The sequence below is a fragment of the Mirounga leonina genome, unplaced genomic scaffold (genome assembly GCF_011800145.1).
Source record: "Mirounga leonina isolate KUSES-001 unplaced genomic scaffold, KU_Mleo_1.0 Mir_153, whole genome shotgun sequence".
NCBI classification, from domain to species: Eukaryota; Metazoa; Chordata; class Mammalia; order Carnivora; family Phocidae; genus Mirounga; species Mirounga leonina.
This window is the reverse complement of record NW_023270387.1, coordinates 15,016,695-15,041,213: the sequence shown is the minus strand read 5'-3', so window position 1 is coordinate 15,041,213 and position 24,519 is coordinate 15,016,695. Positions and strand designations below refer to the sequence as shown.

The 24,519-nt window shown below is 41.8% G+C and overlaps 1 protein-coding gene across 2 annotated transcripts in view; it reads right to left on the bottom strand.

The window, feature by feature from the left end:
- The window catches only part of CBL (Cbl proto-oncogene), an 83,858-nt gene extending 61,149 nt beyond the window's left edge, over positions 1 to 22,709 (bottom strand). For both annotated transcript variants that reach the window (XM_035009123.1, XM_035009124.1), the window contains exons 1-2: positions 22,376 to 22,709; positions 1,790 to 2,037 (exon numbers count right to left, since the gene is read on the bottom strand). In XM_035009123.1, the coding sequence (XP_034865014.1) occupies positions 1,790 to 2,037; positions 22,376 to 22,567 (440 nt within the window). In that variant the 5' untranslated portion in view covers positions 22,568 to 22,709. The remainder of the gene's footprint in view (positions 1 to 1,789; positions 2,038 to 22,375) is intronic.
- Positions 22,710 to 24,519: the final 1,810 nt, after the last annotated feature.

The window sequence follows — 24,519 nt, the reverse complement described above, 5'->3', positions numbered from 1 at the left end:
CTGTAAAAGTGCTCTTTAAAAACAACAACAACGGGCGTCTGGGTGGCTCAGTTGGTTAAGCGACTGCCTTCGGCTCAGGTCATGATCCTGGAGTCCCGGGATCGAGTCCCGCATCGGGCTCCCTGCTCGGCGGGGAGTCTGCTTCTCCCTCTGACCCTCCTCCCTCTCATGCTCTCTGTCTCTCATTCTCTCTCTCTCAAATAAATAAATAAAATCTTAAAAAAAAAAATTTACATAAAAACAACTCTTCTATAGCAGCCTATTATCTACGGGAGAATGTCTAGAGGTAAAAGAACACTTACATCCTGACTCCCATCTGTATTCACAGCTCACTTGTCTTTCCCAATTCTAGCCAAACCAGACTGCTCATGTTCCTTCAACATACAGAGCCTGTGCATGTTCATGCACCTGTGTTAAAGGCCTTTTTTTCACTTCTCTGATTAGAAAATTTCTACTTGCCTTCTACAACCTAGCTCACATCACACTTCCTTTGTGCCACACTCCCTGACACCACAAGGCAAACCTGTGTTCACGCAGCCTTTTGCACCTCTCTCTATTAAAGCATCCACCTCAGTACATCATAATTCCCCTTTTCACCTCCTACAGTTAGAACCTAGTTTGCTGTAGATGCTAAATTAAATTTTTTAATTAAAGTAAGTAAAATTATTTTTTTTTTAATTCAGCAATACAAAATCACCAGTTAGCTACGATCCACATAGTCAGGTTTTATCTTAACAAAAGTCATAAAATTTAAATATTTAAAAAGAATAAAGTTCATTTTCATATAAACTAGAAGTTACAAAGGTTTCTACAGATTGAATTCAGTCACCAGAAATCTTCTTAATGAGAAAAAACTGATACTCTGGACCAAACCTGAGTAATCTGTCGTAGTAAACTTATGAATAATGACATGGGTAAAATTTTAACTAAGAGATGAGGGTTCCCAGAATCTAAGTCAACAGAGAAAGGAGTGGTAGGTAGGCTATAAGGATACCATTTAGTAAGTTAGTGCTTGAGTAATACATGCTTACTTAATGCCCTCAAAAATTACTGTTCTTCCTAATTCATGTCACTCCTTGAGAGTTAATTTACTACCTACAAAGTTCTAGTGGAATTTACGTTTTATTACTTGTCCTAGATGAGTTAATATTTCCAACTGGACCAAATCAAATATAACCATATCTACAATCAACCCATTTCTCTCCCAGTATATAATTTAAAATAGCCAAACTAATAACATATGGGACACCCAATACAGTAATAAGTATCAAAGAATACATAGGAGTCTGTCAAATATTTACTGAATTAACTACATTTGTCAATATCTATTCTACTGGAAAAGTTACCTACAAAAGAAATGTCATTTCACTTTGTTTTATTAAAAAAAAAAAAGGGGGGGGTTACCTAACTATTATTATCCCATACTTTTGACTTCCCTAAATAAGCTACAGCTCTGGCAAAATCTGCCCTCTTATTGTTGACTCCCAACCTCAGCTTAACCTCGACCTTCTTTCAAACTCTCACCTATCCCCAAACTTTCATGATCTTTGGGGTCCCCAATGGACCTTCTGCCTCCAATTCATCTTCATGACTAAAAGGCACTGACTTTTCAGAGAGGGGTTCAACACCCTCCAAGGCAACGTTTGATATAAAACCCACCTTTAAATCAAATGTCAACTTTGCATTTTCGTTGACCTAAAAATTCAAACCAAGTCACAGCTACTTCTAAGTGTTACCCATTTAGGCAGTCACAGACCTGAAAAAATATTTGTGTAGTATTTGCCATTACCTAGGCTGAGAATTCTCCTCATACATTCTTTCTTTCCCCTCCTTGAAGAGGCTTATGGTCTGCTTAGTTTTCTTCATCAAATTCTCCATGAACACCCTAAAATACTCATTTTCTCCAAGTGTCTCCATCTTCCCCTCATATCTTGACAAGACAGTGCGGAGATGCTGGTAGGTATCTGGCAGCAGGTCTAAGATATAAGGTGGGCTATTCTTTAGCGCCAGCTTTGGGTTCTGACACAATCGCACCACCTGCAACAAATGGAAAAGAAGGGCTATTACTTGGAGGATCTTAAGGACGATTTCCTTTTTCAATTTAAAAAAAAGTTATAAAATATGTGCTCTGTTGCAGAATTATTAAAAAATGCACAAGACCATAAGAAATGATCCATAACACTCCTGCCCATGGGCAATTAATTTGCATTTTTAGTGGTTCCCCTAGGAGGGTGGGTTCTTTAAAACCATATGAGAGACTAATGGTCCAGAAATCACATAGCAGACAAGGGGGGCCGGGCTGGCTCAGTCGGTGCACTGTACGACTCTTGATCTTGTGGTTGTGAGGCTGAGCCCCACGATGAGTGTAGAGAGAACGTAAAAATAAATCTTAAAAAAAAGAAAAGAAATTACATAGCAGACTAAACATTGCAGGGGGGAGGAAGACATTGCACTAACACCTAAAAAGTGCTAGATGAACTAGGACAAGTTCATTTTAAATGCATGGCTCACCCCACAACACAATAAAAAAAATTCCCAAGGACAGACATAAAGAACATGGCTGGGGCGCCTCAGTGGCTCAGTCGTTAAGCATCTGCCTTCAGCTCAGGTCACGATCCCAGGGTCCTGGGATGGAGGCCCACATCAGGCTCCCTGCTCCACGGGAAGCCTGCTTCTCCCTCTCCCTCTCCCCCTGCTTGTGTTTCCTCTCTCGCTGTGTCTCTGTCAAATAAATAAATAAAAATCATTTTAAAAAAACAGCAACAACAACAACATTGCCGCCATGGGAAGTAACGTAGAGCCCAGAGTTGTAACAGCCACTAGGGTCTGGGAGCAGAGGGGACTTGAACCCCACGGAGCTCAACTGAGATACCATTCCTTGCCATATAAAGAACCTCCAGCCCCCACTCTGGGTGTAGAGAATGCTTAAAAAAAAAAAAAAAAAAGCCTCCAGAATTTGCCTAATAATTCTTTTTCCCATATTTTACATTCAACTTCTGAGTTCTTATGTTTTATGTAGGTTTCTTTTAAAGAACATGTAGCAGTATTTTTAAAACCCAATGTAACAGTCTTCGTTTTTAAACTAATGAGTTTAGTACATTTTATATTTGTTAATAATGACTAATAAATTTGTATTTATTCCTACCATCTTATTTTGTATTTTCCACTTACATGGATTTTTCTGTGTCTGGGAAAGAGAAATAAATTAGTGGAAGGGAAAAGTCTAGAAACAGACCCACACATATATAGGCCCTTCACTTATCACAAAGGAGTGGTCTTTTCCAAAAATAGTAGTGGAACAATTGGGTATCCATATAGAAAAAATAAACTAAGCCCTCACCTTACACTATACCAAAAAACAAAACACCATACATATAGACACACACACACACACACACAAAACCCCAAAAAAGTAGACCTTGGGTTATAGACCTAAATGTGAAAGGCAGATCTATAAAGCATAGAAAATAATATAAGAAAATTATCTTCACTACAGAGAAAAATTTTTTTTTTTTTAAAGATTTTATTTATTTATTTGACAGAGAGAGACACAGCGAGAGAGGGAACACAAGCAGGGGGAGTGGGAGAGGGAGAAGCAGGCTTCCTGTGAAGCAGGGAGCCCGATGCGGGGCTTGATCCCAGGACCCTGGGATCATGACCTGAGCCGAAGGCAGTCGCTCAACCGACTGAGCCACCCAGGCGCCCCAGAGAAAATTTTCTTAAACAGGACTATAAAAAGCATTAACCACACACATAAAAAAGTTAATTAAAATTCTCCTACTTCAAGATACCCTATAAAGAGTAAAAACACATGTACAGAATCAAAAATATTTGTAATACATATATACATATCCAAATGTATATATCCAGAATATACAGGCATACTTCAGAGATACCGCAGGTTCGATTCCAGACCACCACAATAAAGCACTTATCTCAATAAAGTGAATCAAATGAGTATTTTGGCTTCCCAGTGCATATAAAAGTTATGTTTATACCATACTGTAATCTATTAAGTATACAATAGTAGTAGGTCCTAAAAAAACGTACATACCTTAATTAAAAAATACTTTATTGCTACAAAATGCTAAGCACCATCTAAGCTTTTAGTGAGCTGTAACTTTTTTGCAGTGGAGGGCCCGGCCTCAATGTCCATGGCTGCTGACTCATCAGGGTGGAGGCTGCTGAAGGCTGGGGCGGCTGTGGCAAGTTCTTAAAATAAGACAAGAGTGAAGTCTGCTGCCTCGACGGACTCTTCCTCCCACGAGTGAGTTCTCTATAGCATGTGGTGCTATTTGATAGCATTATATGCACAGTGCAAAGTCTTTCAAAATCTTTCAATCCTCTCAAAGCCTGCCACAGCTTTATCAATTAAGTTATGTAGTATTCTAAGTCTTTTGTCATCACTTCAACAATCTTCACAGCACCTTCTCTAGAAGTAGATTCCATCTCAAGAAACCACTTTGCTCATCTGTAAGAAGCAACCCCTCATCCGTTCAAGTTTTATCATGAGACTGTAGCAACTCAGTCCCATCTTCAGGCTCCACTTCTGATTGTAGTTCTCTTGCTGTTTCCACCACATCTGCAGGTACTTCCTCTGCTAAAGTCTTGAACCCCTCAAAGTCATACATGAGGGTTGCAATCAAATTCTTCCCAACTCCTGTTAATGTTGGTATTTTGAGCTCTTCTCATGAATCACTAATGTTCTTAATGGCATCTAGAATGATGAATCCTTTCTAGAGGTTTTCAATTAATTTTGCCTAGCTCCATAGAGGAATCACTATCCACGGCAGCTATAGCCTTATGAAATGTATTTCTTGAATAATAAGACTTGAAAGTCAAAATGACTCCTTGATCCATGGGCTGCAGAATGGATGCTTTACTAGCAGACATGAAAACATTCATCTCAGGGCACCTGGGTGGCTCAGTTGGTTAAGCGACTGCCTTCGGCTCAGGTCATGATCCTGGAGTCCCTGGATCGATTCCCGCATTGGGCTCCCTGCTCGGCGGGGGGTCTGCTTCTCCCTCTGACCCTCCCCACTCTCATGTGCTCTCTCTCATTCTCTCTTTCAAATAAATAAATAAAATCTTTAAAAAAAAAAAGAAAGAAAGAAAACATTCATCTCATTTTACATCTCCATCAGAGCTCTTGGGTGACTAGGTACAATGTCAATGAGCGGTAGTATTTTGAAATAAATTTTCTGAGCAGTAGGTCTCAACCGTGGGCTTATAATATCCAGCAAACCATGTTGTAAACAGGCTTTGTTGTTCCATTTATGGAGCTCAGGCAGAGTGGATTTAACATGATTCTGAAGGGCCCTAGGATTCTGGAGTGGTAAATGAGGACTGGCTTCAAGTTCAAGTCACCAGCCACATGAGCCCCTGACAAGAGAGTCAGACTGAACTCGGAAGCCAGGCTTTGATTTCTCTCTAGCTATGAAAGTCCTAGAGGGCATCTTTGTCCAATAGAAGGCTGTGCAGTCTACACTGAAAGGTCTGTTGTTCCGTGGAGCCGCCTCCACTATCTGAGCTAGATCTTCTGGAGAACTTGCTGCAGCTTCTACTTCAGCACTCGCTGCTTCCACCTGCACTTCTACGTTATGGAGACGGCTTCTTTCCTTAAACCTCATGAACCCGCCCCTGCTAGCTTCACGCTTTGCTTCTGCAGCTTCCCCACCTCTCTCAGCCTTCACAGAATTGAAGAGAGTCAGGGCCTTGCTCTGGATTCGGCTTTGGTTTAAGGGACCGTTGGGGCTAATTTGATCTTCTATCCAGACCACTCAAACTTTCTCCTCATGGGCAGTAAATGTTTCGCTTTATCATTCATGTGTTCACTGGAGTAGCTAGCGCTTTTAACTTCCTTCAGGAAGTTCCTTTGCACTCAACTTGGCTAACTGGTGCAAGAGGTGTAGCTTTCAGCCTGTCTCAGCTTTAGAGGTGCCTTCCTCGCTAAGCTTAATCATTTCTAGCTTTTGATTTAAAGTGAGAGATGTGCAATTCTTCCTTTCACTTGAATACTTAGAGGCCAGTGTAGGATTACTAATTGTCCTAATTTCAATATTGTTGTGTCTCAGGAAGTAAGAGAGGCCAAACGAGAGGGAGAGAGATGGGGAAGAGCTGGTCAGTAGTCAGAACACAGAACATATATTGATTATGTTTGCCATTTCAGGGGCTCAGTCGTTAAGCGTCTGCCTTCGGCTCAGGTCATGGTCCCAGAGTCCTGGGATCAAGCCCCCACATCGGGCTCCCTGTTCAGCTGGAAGCCTGCTTCTCCCTCTCCCACTCCCCCTGCTTGTGTTCCTGCTCTCACTGTGTCTCTCCCTCTGTAGAATAAATAAACAAAATCTTAAAAAAAAAAAAGTTTGCCATTTCAGGGGTGCCTGGCTGGCTCAGTCAGTAGAACATACAACTCTTTTCTTTTTTTTTTTTTAAGCATACAACTCTTGATCTTGGGGTCTTGAGTTCAAGCCCCACATTGGGTGTAGAGCTCAATTAAAAAAAAAAGTTCACCATTTCTCATGGGTGTGGTTCGTGGTGCCCTAAAACAATCAGAATAGTAATATCAAAGATTACTCATCACTGTAACAAACATAAATGAGAAAGTTTGAAATATTGGAAGAATTTACCATATGACACAAAGTGAGCAAATGCTGTTGGAAAAATGGAGAGACTTGCTTTAATTTGTAAAGAGGCTTGCTTCAATTTGTAAAAAATGCAGTATGTGCAAAGCACAATAAAATGAGGTATGCCTGTAATTGCTTCTGTGCCATTTACTTTCTTCTCTCCTTCTGGAACTTCAATGACCTAATCCATAAGAACTTTTCACCATGTTCCATGTTTTTTACACTCTTTTCTGTCTTCTCCATCCTTTGCCTCTCAGTGGCTTAGTCTGGATTTATTCCCTAATTTATCTTTCACTTCACTAATTTTCTCTTCAGCTGTATCTACGCTGTTAAACCCATTCACGGGGTTCTTAATAATCAGTTGTTTTTTTCAGTTTCAGAATTTCTATTTCAAATGTCAAAATTATCGATTTTGTCTTTAGTTCCTCTAACACATTAATCATACATTTTTTAAGTCCATGATTGATAATTCAAATATCTCTGCCTGTCCTATGGGTTTCTATTGTCAATTTTTCCTCTCAGTTTCCAGTTGTGTTTAGTCTTTTCATATGCCTGGTTATTCTTTATTGAATGTTGGACACTATATATAAGAAATTATAGACACAATCTGAGGCCACGGATGATGTTACTCAGAAAGGGTTTACTTTTGCTTCTGGCAAGCAGACAGGCTAGGGACATTAGGATTCCCAGATCACCTTAATCTAATCCAGAACTGAAAAAACTGAAAAGCTGGGCTTCAGTCCCTATAAAGACTAGTCTACTTGTTTTACCCTTACTCCTACAATTTAGGCCCTGAGGAACCCAACCCCAAAACCAAGAGTTTTCCAGGGCCCTCTACCCTGGGAGGCTCTGATTCCAATTTTTTGTCCTCCCTGACATCAGCCTTTTGAAAACTCTACTCAGCCTCTCAACTGTCACTTCCAAATTCAGCCATGATCTCATGGACGAGGCAGCCTCAAACATTAGGCTAACTTCTCAGAGCTTTCCTTATCTTCTGGAACTTGGCCTCCTAATTCCTTACTGCTTTTATGGCTCTTCAATGCCTTCTAGCTTTTCTAGTTGTCAGCAATATATTTGGTCTGAAACAATCTGACATTGTCTAACGTTGGTAGAAGCAAAGTCTGATGTCTTGCTTTTTATTTCACACTTAAAAACATTTATTTCTTTGTGTCAACAAAAGCTCATTATAAGCTTGAGATGAGATGTCTAAACGATTCCATTCTATGGATATACCATAATATATCTTAACCATCCCACCCCACCCCACACTCTGTTTTAACATTTATGTTGTTTTCAAGTCACTATTACAAGGATCACTGTGATGAACATCGCTGAGCATGTTATTATTTTATACATCTGATTATTTCCTTCAGATAGAGTCCCCCAGAAGTGGAAACGTTAGGGTCAGTTAGAATAACTGCAAAATTCCCATTTAATAACTAATCATCAATGACTCGTCAAATGATGAGTCAGGTATTAAATTTTTAAAGCTAGGTATTTTATTCTCTGTACACCATTTCCTCAACTCTTGAAAAAAACAGGCCCATATAATCCTACTAAACACAAGCTGAATCAACAAAAATATCTGATGTATGAATATTTTAGCAGTGTTTTAGGAAGCTGCTCATCCTATTAAATATTGCAAGCCAAAAGGGAAAAACACAGCCAAGAAAAAAAGACTACCACAGAGGACAACTATATTCTAAGTCCAAGAATTAAGAACTCATACTAATAAAAAAAATAGTCTCCAATTTATAAGTGTTACATTCCCAAACCTCATTTGTAAGGCAGGTGTTTATAATTCAGAATATATTTTTACAGAATATATGTTTATAATAAAAATAATCAAAATGAAACCTTCCTGAGGTTAGTTCATGGAGGAAGGTAGAGGAGACTGACAATGAGACTAAGATCTCAAGATCTAGCAAAGGCTACAAGAGGTATATAATTGGAGGTTTTATTGTCACAGAAAATTGGGCATGGAGAAAGAACCAGAAGGAAAAAAGGTAAGTGAAAAGCTAAGGTTTCTGGGAAGACAACAGGAAATGAGATCTACAATATAGCTAGGAACATTAAACATCATTAAAAGGGACACCTCCATCCTCTAAAACAGAAGGGAGTGAGGGCAGACTGAGACAAATTCAGACAGATGAAGGCAGTAAGCTGAAGGTAGGAATGTTCCTGATGGTTTTGGTTTTTCTCAATGCACCCATTCAACAAATGTATCTCAAGCACTGGGATATAGAAGTAAAAGGACAACATGCCTGAATCTGAGAGCCATCATCAGGCAATAAACTAAAAAAATGAATTCAAGAAAAATATGAGGTTCTAAGACCTGAAACCATAAAACTCCCAGAAGAAAACATAGGTGGTAAGCTTCTTGACAATGGTCTTGGTGATGATTTTTTGGATCTCACTCCAAAAGCAAGGGCAAAAGAGCAAAATTAAAGGGGACAACATCAAACTAAAAAGTTTTTGCCCAGTAAAGGAAATCATCAACAAAATGAAAAGGCCACCTACCAAATGGGAGAAGATACTTGCAAATCATGTATCTGATTAGGGGTTAACATCTAAAACATTAAAGAACTCACACAACTCAATAATAAAGACAGACAATCTGATTTTCATGTGAGCAAAGGATCTCAACAGATATTTTTCCAAAGACATCCAGATGGCCAACAGGCGCATAAAAGATGCTCAACATCACTCATCATCAGGAAACTGCAAATCAAAACCACAGTGAGATACATTACCTTATACATGTCAGAATGGCTAGTATCAAAAACAGAAGTGTTGGCAAGGATGCAGAGAAAAGGGAACCCTCATGCATTCTTGGTGGGAATGTAAATTGATGCAGCCATACAGAAACCAGTATGGAGGTTCCTCAAAATAAATTAAAAATAGAACTACCATACGATCCAATAATTCCACTTGTGGATATTTATCTGAAGAAAACAAAACTAGTTTGAAAAGACATGCACCCCTGTGTTCACTGCAGCACTATTTACAATAGCCAACATATGGAAACAATCTAAGTGTCCATGGGCTGATGAATGGATAAAGAAGATGTGGTATGTATGTATAACAGAATACTACTGGGTCATAAAAAAGAATGAAATCTCGCCATCTATGATAACATGGATGGACCTTGAGGGTATTTTACTGTGAAATAAGCCAGACAGAGAAAGACAAATACCTTATGATTTCACTTATATGTAAAATTTGATAAATAAAACAAACATGCAAACAATACAAAACTCATAGAGAACAAATTTGTGGTTGCCAGAGGGGAGAGGGGGTTGGGAGGTCAGCAAAACGGGTGAAGGGAGTCAAAAAGTATAAACTTCAGTCATGGGGAATGTAATGCTTGGCGGCTATAGTCAATAATACAATATGTACTGAATAATTGAGCATTGTTAAGAGAGTAAATCTTAAAAGTTCTCATTGAAAGAAAAAAAATTTGTGAGGACAGCTTTGTAACTTTGTATGGTGACAGATGGTAACTATACTTATTGTGGTGATCATTCTGCAATGTATACAAATACAGAATCACTGTGTTACACACCTGAAACTAACTAATATTACATGTCATTTATACTTGAATAAAAAGAAAAGTATCAGGCTCTATGCAGAGAATTTAAATAGAGTAATAGAGTAAGAAAATGCTGAACGACTCCTTTATTTTTTTTTAAAGATTTTATTTATTTGATAAAGAGAGAAAGCACAAGCAGGGGCAACAGCAGAGGGAGAGGCAGGCTCCCCACTGAGCAGGGAGCCTGACTTGGGGCTCAATCCCAGGACCCTGAGATCATGACCTGAGCCGAAGGCAGACGCTTAACCGACTGAGCGACCCTGGCGTCCCCTTTAGACGACTCCTTTAGAACAGTGAACAAGGAAAGCTTCTCTGAGGTGTTTTTGGACTAAGTTGAAATTACAGGAAGGTGCTAGCCATGTGGTATCAGCAAAAGAGGAGCCCAGAGCGGGAAACTAATCCAACAGTCTGAAAGTGGGAACAGGTCTGGATTTGTCTGAGGAATAAAAAGATCAGTGAGACTAAAATGGAGAGAGCCAAGTGGAGAGAGCAAGAGAGAGATGTGAAATAGGCAGGGAATTAACAAGGGGACATTATGATGAAGCCTGAAATATAAGCTTTGAAGTATCCAATCAAAATTAGAAAGGACTTGGGGCGCCTGGGTGGCTCAGTTGGTGAAGCATCCGCCTTCAGCTCAGGTCATGATCCCAGGGTCCTGGGATCGAGTCCCACGTCGGGCTCCCTGCTTGGCAGAAAGCCTGCTTCTCCCTTCCCACTCCTCCCTCTCTCACTGTCTCTCTGTCAAATAAATAAATAAAATCTTAAAAAAAAAAAAAATTAGAAAGGACCAAATGTTTTCGTATTTTGCTAAGATTGCATCAACCAACTATTTTATGTCCTGTTTTGGTCATTTACCGTCACTAGTTTTCTTAACCTCTGAGCCTCAGCTCTTCCACCAGCAAAAACAGAGAGAATACCTACCTCACAATAAACACGTATAAAAGGGCTGCACAGTTTCCAGTAAGGTGGGTACTCAGTATGTGTTAGTTCTGCTCCCCATTTCCATTCACCTTGACCAGGCTTATCGTCAGGGTAGGCAGGAATTGTGGATTGTAGGTAGAGTGGTAGACTGAACGTCACCTTTTGATGACTCCCAGAAACCAGTACCATAATTCCTACCATCCTGGCTCATGCCACTGCTACCTTCCCAATCCTGCGTAGTCTCTAACTGATGACCGAAGGATAGAGAAAAGGCAGCAGGCCACCCAAGAACAGGGTGACCCACGATCTGCAAAAGCTACAGTACCCCCCCCACCCAAGGTCCAAATCCAGCAGAGCTCCCAATAAGAGTTTACATTTACATCCGGGGCTACACACACCAACCCACCTGTTCTCCCCATTTATTTATTTTTAAAGCTTTTATTTATTTATTTGACAGAGCAAGAGAGCACAAGCAGGGAGAGCAGGAGAGGGAGATCCAGGCTCCCCGTTGAGCAGGGAGCCCAATGTGGGGCTCCATCCCACCGCCCTGGGATCAAGACCTGGGCCGAAGTCAGATGCTTAACCCACTGAGCTGCCCAGGCGCCCCCTGTTCTCCCTATCTAAATGTAAATGCATTAACTTCACAGAGTTTAGGTTAAAATGCATTATTTGCCTAATACCTCTGGAAAAAAGATATAGTTCCTTTCAACAACAAAATGAAACTAAAATTGCTTAGTGTTACATACAATACCCAATGTATAACATGCAATCAATGTTAACGACAATTCATTGAAAAACATAACACTCCTCATAACATACCAGATTTAAAATATCACAAGTTAAAAAATGTCTCCAAAAACACTTGATTTGCTTGCATTTTTAAGCTAGTACCACGTACCTTTCACAAATACTATTTATCCCTCCTTCGAATGTGACCTTATAAAGATCATTTGCAGATTAAATGTCTGCTTTTCTCAAGATCTTTTTGAGATGAATCATCACATGACCAGGGAAATCAGTATTCCACTAACAACTCCTGAGTTTTTAACACTAACACAGACCATAAAGAAAATATGTAAGTAGACCTTTTTTTTTAAGATTTTATTTATGTGACAGAGAGAGACACAGCGAGAGAGGGAACACAAGCAGGGGGAGTGGGAGAGGGAGAAACAGGCCTCCCGCGGAGCAGGGAGCCCGGTGCGGGGCTCGATCCCAGGACCCTGGGATCATGACCTGAGCCGAAGGCAGACGCTTAACAACTGAGCCACCCAGGCGCCCCAAGTAGACCTACTCTAGCGATACTAAAATCTTCTAGAAAGAAAAAGAAATGCCCTAAACATATAAGCTCTAGAAAAAAAGTTCAAAAAAGGCTCTAATTCAAGAGTTAACAAACATCAAAAGCGAAAACCTGCCTTTATTACTTAGTGAACTTTAAACTGGCAGTCATATCTAGCTAAAGCATAAATGGACATTGAACTTCAAAAACGTTCACCAAAAAATTTCTAAAACGCTAAAATACTTTCCTGCTCAGTGTGTCCTCCATTTGGCCAACTTTATTTGGCCTTCCAAGTCTTGCAATGGCAAAAATGGCTTCCTTTTGTTTACTTCTGCCTGTACATTTACAGCATCACTCAAAACAATGCCAAAAAGAAACGTGCTTCGCTCTGGGAAAGCAACAGCATCCTTGTACGGCTGCCATACAGTCCATTCATAACAGCTTTCTCATTGGCCTCACTCCTCCCTCTGCTGCTGCCAAGGCGCAATGGTCAATAGAAAAAATTTGGAAAGTGCTATGATCACAATAAAGAGGAATAAAATTATGCCTGGAAATAGCTAAATTTATAAAAAGAGAAAAGGTACTGAGAACAGTGCCTAAGCCTAATTCTATTCTGAACACAGACTCTTTTCTACCACTAAGGAACGTGAATTTCCAATTAGGCAGAAATCTCTAAGCATATAGGACTATGAATGACTAAGTATTTTTAGCTCTGTAGACCTCAACTTACCCATGCAAGCGTTTTTCATTTCAAACTTTATCATACTTAAAACGTGATTAAAATAAGATTTATGCTTTAAAATGAGTATTCAGTTTGTTGAGTTGGAACATACAACACGCAAAATCTAGTTACAGTTTTAAAAGGCTCCATACTGCTCAAAGGAGCAGGAGGTATGGCAGGAAGGACACCAGGTCTGGAGACCCGGGTTCTAGCCTGATGACTAACATTATCTGGCTATGTTGACCTTAAGCAAGTTTATTCACCTCTCTGGGTCTCAATTTCTGCCTCTATAAATGAAAGAGATCAATTAATTTCTAAAGCCTCTTAAGACTTTAGTTGTGTTTTTTTTTAAGATTTTGTTTATTTATTTGACAGAGAGAGACACAGCGAAAGAGGGAACACAAGCAGGGGGAGTGGGAGAGGGAGAAGCAGGCTTCCCACGGAGCAGGGAGCCCGATGCGGGGCTCGATCCCAGGACCCCGGGATCATGACCTGAGCCGAAGGTAGATGCTTAACGACTGAGCCACCCAGGCGCCCAAGACTTTAATTTCTTAATGTCTTCTTAAAGCTTCAGGTTTAGAAACTCATCAACACAAAAACTTGAAAACGTTTAACAGTTTTACAAGTACATACAGTGAAGCTTTTAAATGTTTTTTAAGAGAGATCAGAAACCTAGGTTTGTGTGTGTGTGTGTGTGTGTTTTTAAGAAACACATCATCACTAGATAACAGCCCCAAGAAAAAAGCCTTTTACTTCTAATTACTATTCTCCATTATTGATTTCTCGAAACTCCATTTAGGGACTTGAACTATAATTACTACCTAACACTTCTCAAATACCGCCCAACACTCTTTATTAAAGACACTATGCCACCTATAACTAATTACCAATCTCATTACTTTTCATTTATCACATTAACTGCAGGGAAAAAAATCCAACACAATGTATGATATTAAATAACCTACACATGCTGATAGTTTAACCATGCAGTTTTTATACACAGATTCTGTTTTTTAAAATATATTTTCTAAATTTATTTATCTGAGAGAGAGAGAGAGAGAGAGAGAGAGCATGAGCAGGGGCAGGGTTAGAAGAAGAGGGAGAAGCAGACCGATCCCAGGGTCCTGGGATCATGACCTGAGCCAAAGGCAGACGCTTAACCGACTGAGCCACCCAGGCACCCTGGATTTTATGTTTTAAAGGAAAAAGATAATTCTCTACCCAGACTTATCAGTGCAACTTCAAACGGAATACTTAGCATAAACTAGAGATTAAATGATTTTAGTATCACTTTTGGATGTCAGACCTTGATTAAGATACAACTGTGGCTTAGGATATTGCAAAGGCACCAATTTGCTCTAAAGTGCCTCCCCATTCCCAATCCCCTTTCTTGTCTCCTCAGGAATGAAGTAAAGGTTTGCCTAATGATTCCCACAGAGACTTCCCAGAGCCCTTTGTATACCTTTGGTTAGATCACCAGATTCTGAGTACACTGGGTCATCTTTTTTTTTTTTTTTAAGATTTTATCTATTTATTTGACAGAGAGAGACACAGCGAGAAGGAACACAAGCGGGGGGAGTGGGAGAGGGAGAAGCAGGCTCCCCACTGAGCAGGGAACCCGACGCGGGGCTCGATCCCAGGACCCTGGGATCGTGACCTGAGCCAAAGGCGGACACTTAACGACTGAGCCACCCAGGCACCCCTGACCCACAGAACTTTTTTTTTTTTTAAGAACAGAGAGAGACACAGCGAGAGGGAACACAAGCAGGGGGAGTGGGAGAGGGAGAAGCAGGCTTCCCACCGAGCAGGGAGCCCGATGCGGGGCTCGATCCCAGGACCCCGGGACCATGACCTGAGCTGAAGGCAGACGCTTAACAACTGAACCACCCAGGCGCCCCTACACTGGGTCATCTTTAACTCCTTTAACATCTTTAACAGAACCTGGCATACAGCTTGTGTTCAATAAAGTGTGATTGTGGACAGATGCCAACATAATTTTCACCTAAGGTACCAAGGAATCATATTTACATCAACAAACTAGACAAGGATCATGGGTGGAAGCAAATTTTTTGGAGGGCAATGTGCTAATATATGTATTTTTAAACTTGAATGTAGGAGTCTTTTGACCCAGCACATTTCATTCCTAGGAGTTTATTCTAAAGAAATATTTAGAAATTGCATAATGTAAAGTCACTACAGCACTGTTCCTAATATTAAAAATCAGAAATAACCTAGAAAATTATCCATACGAATTTATTAGGTAAACATGTAACTATGAAATCTTATACAATCCTTAAAAAATTCAGGGAGACCTATACGTGGCCTTAACCTGGTAAATCTCCATAATACAGCAATTTTTTAAAAAGCAAAAAATTCTAGAACCATTTTTGTTTAAAAGTCCCACTTTTGCTTAAAAATGTATATTGAGTACAAATTACTTTTGAAATTTAAGAACATAATAATTAAAATCTTCAACATAAACACGATAACCCTACTGCTATTTCTTAAGGGGAGGGAAAAAAAAAAAGTCTGGCAGCTCACCTAAGAGAAAAGCAACTGTGGACTGGAGGCTTGCTTCAAGTGTGGTCCCTGGGGCCAGCTGCATGGACATCACCCGGGAGCTGGTCTGGAATACAGACTCATGGGCCCCACCCCAGATCTACACAGCCTCTACATTTTTAACAAGATCCACAGATGGTCTGGGGGCACCTGGGTGGCGTAGCTGGTCAAGCGTTCGACTCCTGCTTTTGGCTCAGGTCATGATCTCAGGGTCATCCCTGAGACCAAGCCCTGCGTCAGGCTCCATGCTCAGTGGAGTCTGCTTGAGTTTCCCTCCCTCTCCCTCTGCCCCTCCCCACCCTCTAAAAAATTAATAAATCTTAAAAAAAAAAAAAAAAAAATCCCCAGATGGTCTGAATTCATCTTAAAGTCTGAGAAGCACTGGCTTATAAGAAATCGCTTAACAGAGCCTGAACACCAGTTCAAGATCCACATGAAAAACAAAAGTATTAGCTGGGTGACTAAGGTTACTTAATCTCTCTGAATCGGTTTCATTCTCCTCAAACACACTATTTTGATATTTCTGATGTTTATCAGCAGATGTGAAATGTAAACTGCTCTGTAAGGAATGATGAGAACTCAGTTATTAGTCTTAGTGAGTAAATGCTAAGAAGTCAGTAACTTGCTCAAAGTTGATAAATCTTTCCTCGGCAATGCTGGCCATCCAACCCTCTCATAGCCAGTTGGGGAAAGGGACTAAGGACTGGAGGGATGGAACCCAAACCGTAGGCAGTTAAGTACCTCTGGAGAGGTAGTCACGTGGGAGTAGGAGACTAAAAGGGAACGTTTACATTTTGTTCTGTATATGTTATGATTCATACACTGTTTTTCACAAAGAGTGCTATACTTCGGTACTGCTATTCAAAGTAGGTCTAAGAAAGGAAGAGGCGGGAATAAGGATCGCATCTCATTCACTACGTATCAATATGCTGGCCTCCATTTAAGTCTTCCTCATGGCTGATCCCAGAGCCAGAGGAAAGAGTAGTCAGAGGTGGTTCTGAGAAGGTGCCCAGACAGCAGAGTCAGCTAAGCAAGACTCACTGTCCGTCTTAAAAGCTGGAGAGAGGAGACCCGGAGTCACTGTGGATTTCTTCTGAGGCAATCACAGGAGCATCTAGGATTGTGGCACAGGATCTTCCCAGGGCTTGCAGTCCCCAGTGGGGGTACGCTACCAGTGCCACCATAAGCCCCCTCTCCCTTCCTCCTTTTGGAAGCTGCTGCAGGAAGGAACACTGTGGGGACAGAGCTGAGGCTGGCTTCCAGTGCTCCTGGTTGCCTACTCCCACCTATTTCCTTCCAGCACAAAATGTGCTAATCATGAAAACATTTCACAATGACTTGCTTGTTATAACCCCCCAATTCCAACAAACCTAATGTAGATCAGAATTAACAACTTCATTAAAAAATGTGATTGAAGTTCAGACTCCGTTTTCAAGTTAATACTTAATTTGTTTTTCTTTTAATGATCTGGGTTAATCATTAGGGAAACGGGGTTTTTTTCATAGTATAAACATTACTAAATTGTTATGTTTGAATATAACATGAATTCTGTTGGCAGTAAGAGTAAGGGACCAATCTGCCCATGATTTATCAGGTTTAATGTATATATACTAACAACATACCAACCACATACTAAAAACAGGTTTTACTGTAGCAAGAGTTACCAAAAATGTCAACGCAACTTTTTACAAAATGAACAGATTCTCTTCTCCCCTGGCCCAACCTCACTTTTTTTCCATATACCTTCCAAATTATCACGTATCATGTGAAAATGTTCAAGGGAGCTCGTGTTTCATAAGGAATTATGAAGAATTTTACATCCTTTGGGGGAGGTCTTAACAGCACAATCATGTTTTACAATGACTACATATTACCTTTATAACCGAAAAAGGTAAAAGTACTTTGAGTAAATGATACTGCAAGTCAGCACTCAAAAAAAGAGATTCCCTACCTGATTCCCCCTAATTAATCATACAGAGAATGAAGAGGGACTTAGTTCTTTTTTTTTTGTTTTTAAAGATTTTATTTATTTATTTGAGAGAGAGAATGAGAGAGAGCAAGAGAGGGGAGAGGGTCAGAGGGAGAAGCAGACCCCCCGCTGAGCAGGGAGCCCGACGTGGGACTCGATCCCGGGACTCCAGGACCATGACCTGAGCCGAAGGCAGTCGCTTAACCAACTGAGCCACCCAGGCGCCCGAGGGACTTAGTTCTGAGGTCATTTTACTTTGTTAAATGTTTGCACTTCATTCACCAAGTACCACATGTTAGGCCCAGGAACTGAAATGAAGACAAAGCCTTGGTCCTGAAGAGCTCTACTGGAGGGTAAAACAGATGGAAAAAAGGGTGATAAATGATACCACAGAGAACATACACTGAGTATAATGGGAAAATCAAGGGTACAAGCCTCTGTGATCACCATGCAAAGTAACCAATACACGTAATTTGGAGAGACACAAACCCGTAACCTGAAAGCAGATAACAGATGATATTTCACTGAAGGATATTAAATGCTCTCCTAATATCATTCAAGAGAATGTCTACTCTGCTTGAGCGTGTGGATGGTGGAACGTGTGTGCGTGAAGACTGTTTTATACCTACACAGGTCACTTTCTGAATAAATGGCTTTCTGTTATTGAAGCTTTGCTGCATACCTGAGAAGGTACTGTACGGAGGGAATAACTAAGCCTTAGGGGAGAGGTAATCCTGGATTCCACATGAGGCTCCACCACTAACTAAATTAAATTACATAACCTCTCTGAGCCTAATTGTCTCCATCTATAGAACAGACATTATACCACCAAAGGGCTACTGTGACAAATAAGTTTAGTGTAATTAAAATTTATTCCCACCCCCACACCTTTTCAGTTATTCCTTTGGAACATACAAAGCAATTTAAATATTTACAAAGCACTTACTATTGTGTAAAGCCTCATGACTGCAGACTGCAGGAGATAAAGGAGATTATAGTTGCTGTCCTCATGGAGTTTACAATCTTGAGAGGTTAAGATAAACACTGAAGAAATATGAACACTACATTTAAACTTAAGAGATCCTGTATTACTTTGTACACACTTATGTGGTCCCTTATCTCCTAGAAGGTAAGAATTCACACCTAGTACCATGCTTGGGACTTAGCATGCGAAGGAAGGAAGGAAGGGAGAGAGGGAAGGAGGAAGTAGTCCAATGAAATATACTGAATCATAAATTCTATTTAATGCACCTTACTTCCAAATTACAGAAAGTTACTCAGGTACTTTTGGCGGGCGGGGGGGGGGGGGGGATAGGACAAACAGAAGACAGGTAGCAAAAGGAAGAATCACCTTTTGAAAATACTTTTTTAAACTCATGCCTTAAAAGGAAGCTTTTTTCCCTCATAAATCATAAGTGAATTATAAATTCTTTTTCTAAATATTATTTATTTATTTGAGAGAGAGTGCACATACTCGAGCGGGGGGGGCGGGGGGCAGAGGGAGAGAGAATCCTCAAGCAGACTCCCCACTGAGCCGGACACAGGGCTCTATCTCATGACCCAGAGATCATGACCTGAGCCAAAACCAAAAGCCAGATAGATGCTTAACCAACTGAGCCACCCAGGCGCCCCATAAATTCTTTTATGAATAACCATTAAAAAAAATCAACATCTTAATGTTCTAATGATACAAGCTGATTCAAAATAAAAACATAGTACAGACCTAAAATACAGCCAGCATGTTGCTCTACTTCAGAGGCGGGCAACCTACAACCTCCAGCCTTTTTCCTACACCTGCAAGCTAAGAATGGCTTTTACATTTTTAAAGATTTGTAAAACAACAACAAAGAAAACAATACTAAGTGGGTCCAGCAAAGCCTAAAATATTTACTGTCTGTCCCCTCGACAGAAAGTTTGCCAGCTCCTCCTGCTCTACGTGATAACAGAATGTTGGAAAAAACAACAAAACAGAATTCTGAATCTCTCACCAAATTAAATACTTTAATACTTCCAAGTTGACATTTAAGGCAATTTATAGGATTTCTCTCTCTCCACTCCCCTGCCCACTTGTCTCTTACTGGCCACTTTCTTCACACACAAGTATTTATACAAATATTAATTACAAGATACTAGGCTAGCACAAAAAAACCCCAGAGGCTGACCATGTCTTTTGTTAAATAACAAGTGTTCTAGCACAAGCATTTTCCCAACAATGAGTTTAAGTTCCACAATGGATTGGTAAATCGGGCCTATGTTGACCAGAACCCATGACTTATGCCAACTTCTCCATCTGCACATATTCAATATTGGGGGAGGGGAGGACGCCAACAGTTCCCAGTGCTAAGTCAATAAATTGATAATTAATAGGCTGGAATAACAGTCACCTAGCTTCAATAACAAGGACAAAACAGGAACGAGAAGGTGACTTAGAATCAAATTCAGTAAGCGTGTGGGACACTTGTGGATTTGACAGTTAAGTTCTTTACCACTTACATCATACTGCATGAAGTCAAGAAGGGTTACGGACATATTTAAGACTCTAACAATAAAAAAGTGAAAAAACACCATCTATGCAAGCATAGAAGAGACAGTTACAATCTAATATTTACAAAAGTACTCAAAATCTGGAGAGTGGCATGAACCTATCAGACAAATATATCAGAAAGAAGAACTAAGTTTTATTTCAGCATGACTAGTTAATATGTGATATGGGGCACAGAAGAGTACTAAAAATTACCTTCCAGGACAAGCAACACAAGAATAAAACGTCCCTCTCTCCCAACACTAGAAAGGGAAAGCTAGGCACCAACTCTCTCTGAAACTATCAAAACCTGAAAAGCACTCAAAATGAGTCCTCTTTACTCTTCCCAATTAAATATTCTGAAGAAAAAATTAAAAATCCATACACATACTTTAAGAAATAAATAAAACTTAAAGAAGGATCTTATTTGAACTACTTTATAGAGATGAAAAAGTTTGAGAAAAAGTTTATTATTTTTAAGGAAAGGTCTTTGGTCAATAGTTTTGATGTACTGCATACATACATCTTACACGAGAAACTAAAAATACAAATGTTTTCTCTATTCCAGGAGAACTTTTTTTGTCCTTAGCTATAAATCCTTAAAATGCAAACCTACAAACTTCAGATACTGAATACATTTTTTTTTTTAAAGGTGTCGATGAATTCAAAGTTTCCTTTCCATGCCCAACTTTCTGTAATGGTTTTATTATGATTTCTAATAATGAGATTAGCACTACACCACCAACATAATGAATATACAAATACTTGTATCTTTAATTACAGCACCAATTATTTAACATGAGAAACACCAGCCCTGAAAAAGTGACTCTGAAACCACTTGTATGCACTGCAGGAGTGTTAATTCACGCACTGGTCTTATTAAGCATTTATACAGAACGTTTATATTTGCCAAGTGCTTCATAATCATTTTTATTAGCTGTTTTACTCCAAAACAATCCATGAAGAACTTACAGAAGAGGAACCTAGACCTAGAGAGGAACCAAAGAAAACCAAGTTTACTCTGGGGGAAATAACACCGTTCTCTTACAATATGCCAGATACTTCTAATTACTTTTCAAAAATAAGTTATGAATTAACGAATGTGAAAAATATTAAGGAAATATTGTATTGAATTCTCTGGAAATGCTTAAACACTTTTAAATACTCTGGGCTACTAGATTTCATTATACAGACACTATGAGGAAGTAAAATTCTCCCAAACGCCAAACTTAAATGGCCAAATATAAAAGCGGTATTTTTCACACTTGCTTCAAAAAAGGTCATCAAAGAAGCTCACTGAACAAGCTTAAAGCCGGGTCCTGCAACAAGGAGTCAGGTCGGCCACGAAGAAAGTAGAACCCAGCTAAAAGCAGCGTGAGGAGGAAGTTTGGGAAGCAGTCAGAATCTGGAAAGAGTCTGAATTTGGGGCTCAGCACGCTCAGTTAATACATCTTTCCCCAGATAATGGTTCTAACCAGAACTTGTGGTTTAATCTCAGCACCAGCAATGGATCACGTCCAATGTTTTGGAGGATAAAAACTTGCCCCAGCGCTGGATGTGGAGCAAAGTTCCTTCCTTGGCCCATTTAAACATCCCGAATTTCTTTTATCTTGGTGTTACATCTTAATGAGAAAAAACTCTGCGCTCGCCGCGAGCGCAGTTTGCCTGCAGAGTTGTCCTGACCCCAGGTCTCTCAATCGGAGCCCATAAACGTTAACTCCCGACTCAGGGCTCGACTCCTCATCCAGCTAACAACCCCAGCCGGTTAACTGCACACTCTTCCTCGCCCTCCCCCTCCCTCCTACCTCCTGGGGCCAATGTCGTGACCCACATCCCTAGACCCTGCAGAGCCCCAAACTCCGCACCCCCCCATTATACTTCCGCCCCGGCGGCTTCCCAGTTAACCTTCACCCCAGCCCCCACCCCATCTTTGTCTCGCTACCCCAAACACACCACTTCAACGTTCCCCACTCCCAACCGCAGCCCTTCCCCCACCGCCGACCCCCACCCTCCCGGTCTCTTCCCCACCCCCACGTCCCCCACCCTCTCGGCCGGGTCACCCCAGCTCCTCGCCTCCCCAAGCCCCGCATGACCCGTCCCCTCCCCCAGCTTCCTCTGTCCCTTCCTTCCCCTGCCTCGGCCCCTCCGCCCACGCCCACCCCTGCTCCCGCGGGTCCCGGGCAGGCCTTTCACCTTGTCCATGAGCTTCCAGCACTTCTCCACCATCTTCTTGTCCACGGTGCCGGGCGGGTGGGGGCTGAGGTGGTGGTGGTGGTGGTGCGGCTGGAAGGCGTCCTTCATGAGCCCGATCAGGCCGCCCGAGCCCGAGCCCCCGGAGCCGCCGCCGCCCCCGGCCCCGGAGCTCTTTTTCACGTTGCCGGCCATGGCCCGGGGAGGGTTGGAGGCTGAGCCGCGTCCGCCGGCTCCGCTCCGCTGCGAGCGAGGAAAAGAAGGGAGGGCGTGAAGGAGGGGCCTCTCCCGGCCGCCGCCGCCGCCGCCGCCGCCGCTGCCGGCGGTCCGGGCGGAGGGAGGGGCGGCCGCGGGGAGGGGAGTGGGCGGCGACGGGAGCGCGGGTCCGCGCGGGCGCGCCCCTTCCGAGCGCGCGAGCCCGGGGGCTGGAGGAGCGCGCGGAGCTCGGGGAAGCCAGCGGCCTGGTCCGGACTGGGTAGCGACCGCTCCTGCGCCACCCCCTCCCGAGCCACAGCTCCCGGAAAGCCGCGGCCAAGTTTCCGCGCCGCCTACCCCTCCCCTGCCCCCGGGGGCGGGCCCAGGCGGCACTTTTGCGTCTGCGCCCTCTGCTGGAGAAGCCGGGAAGGGAGGGGGCGGGGCCTGGCATGGAGTCTGCGCACGAGACAGAAGCCGAGCCCTCCATGTTCCTTGTGGGCTGTAAGGTTGGCGTTCTTTGAGGAGGTTACTGGGATATTTAAGCGAAGACAAGTAGCCGTGGAAAGAACCTCAACGTCAAGTCTTTCCCCCATACTTGACAGATGAGGAAATTGAGCTTAAAGCCATTTGCTTCTTCACATTGTGGGAGAAAAACGGAAGTTCTTTCCCCACCCCTTGGTGTTTTGAACTCATTAAGTAGGCGCCAAGAACAGGAATGTGACTGCTGCGGATTGTTCAAGCCTGATTACAGCCCAGAAAGGCTTGAGACGCTCAGGCCGCAAGCTCTTCTTCCAGGCCCTTTGACCTTATGAAAACAAAACACTTCCCCCTTTTTTGGCTTCTGAACACTAGTTCCTTTTTCTGGGAATTGAGTATGTACTTAAGATTCCGCAGCTCAGCGCAGTGGGCTCCACGCATTGCGCCGCAGGTCTGCACCGCCAGCACCAGGCCTTGACCACAGAAGCTGTGAGACAGCTGTGAGCTCTGGCCAGAGGAGTACTCGCTCCTCTCATGGAAGAGAAATGCAATTGCCAGTCATTTCCACTTCTCTAATCTAAAAGTTCTGCTGGGAAAACTTTGAAAAAAGGGAACTTTCTTCCTAAAGAAGGAAGTGCCCTGCCCTTATTTGCTAATTCTGAGCCTCCTCTTTGGGAGCTTGCAGGCTCTAGTGTGCCTGTAAGTACTCGGTTCCGTCTTAGATCCCCTACCTGGGTCTTCCACAAAGCCCTTGACTGATAAAGGAGTTAAGTTCATCGCGGGCTCCTGTCACAAGAGAAAAAAAAAAATCTGAACTCAAGGACCCATCAGCCAGACATCCTTGAGCATGGCCTTTACCTAAGATTGATTATGGAGTCAACATTATCATTTCCTATCAATAGAATTTCCTTTAATCAGTTCCTACCTAGAAAGAGAAGACATCTCCCAAGGGAAAACCTAGGCCAGCCTCTTAGATAATTGTCAAAACTTCCCATCTACCACCCTGGTTGCAGGCCCTCCCTTTCTCTCCCCTGATCTATTTATTGAAACCTTTTCCTCACTGGTTTCCCTGCCACCTCCAATCCACTCTGCCACTAGACCAGTCTTCCTGAAGTATAGCTCTGATCGCATCAGAAAAAAACTTCAAACACTGCTGATTGTCTCCTGGATAAAGTTAACAGTCATGATCTAACTCCAAACTACCTTGCAGTTTTATACTGTTCCAATACGTATATCCTATGCTGGGTGACTCCCAAGTCACAAAATACCACAACTCTTTCTTTTTTTCATCACCATTGCTGAGAGCGTTCCCTCTGCCTAAAGCGTGCTACTGAAGTCCAGTCCATTCTTCAGAACTCAATTCAAATATTTTCTTTCTTACCAGACATTCCAGCTAGAAATAATCCTTTCCTCCTCTAAATTTCCATAACCATTTATTCTCACAGCTACCTCACATTAATTTGTGCTATGCTGTC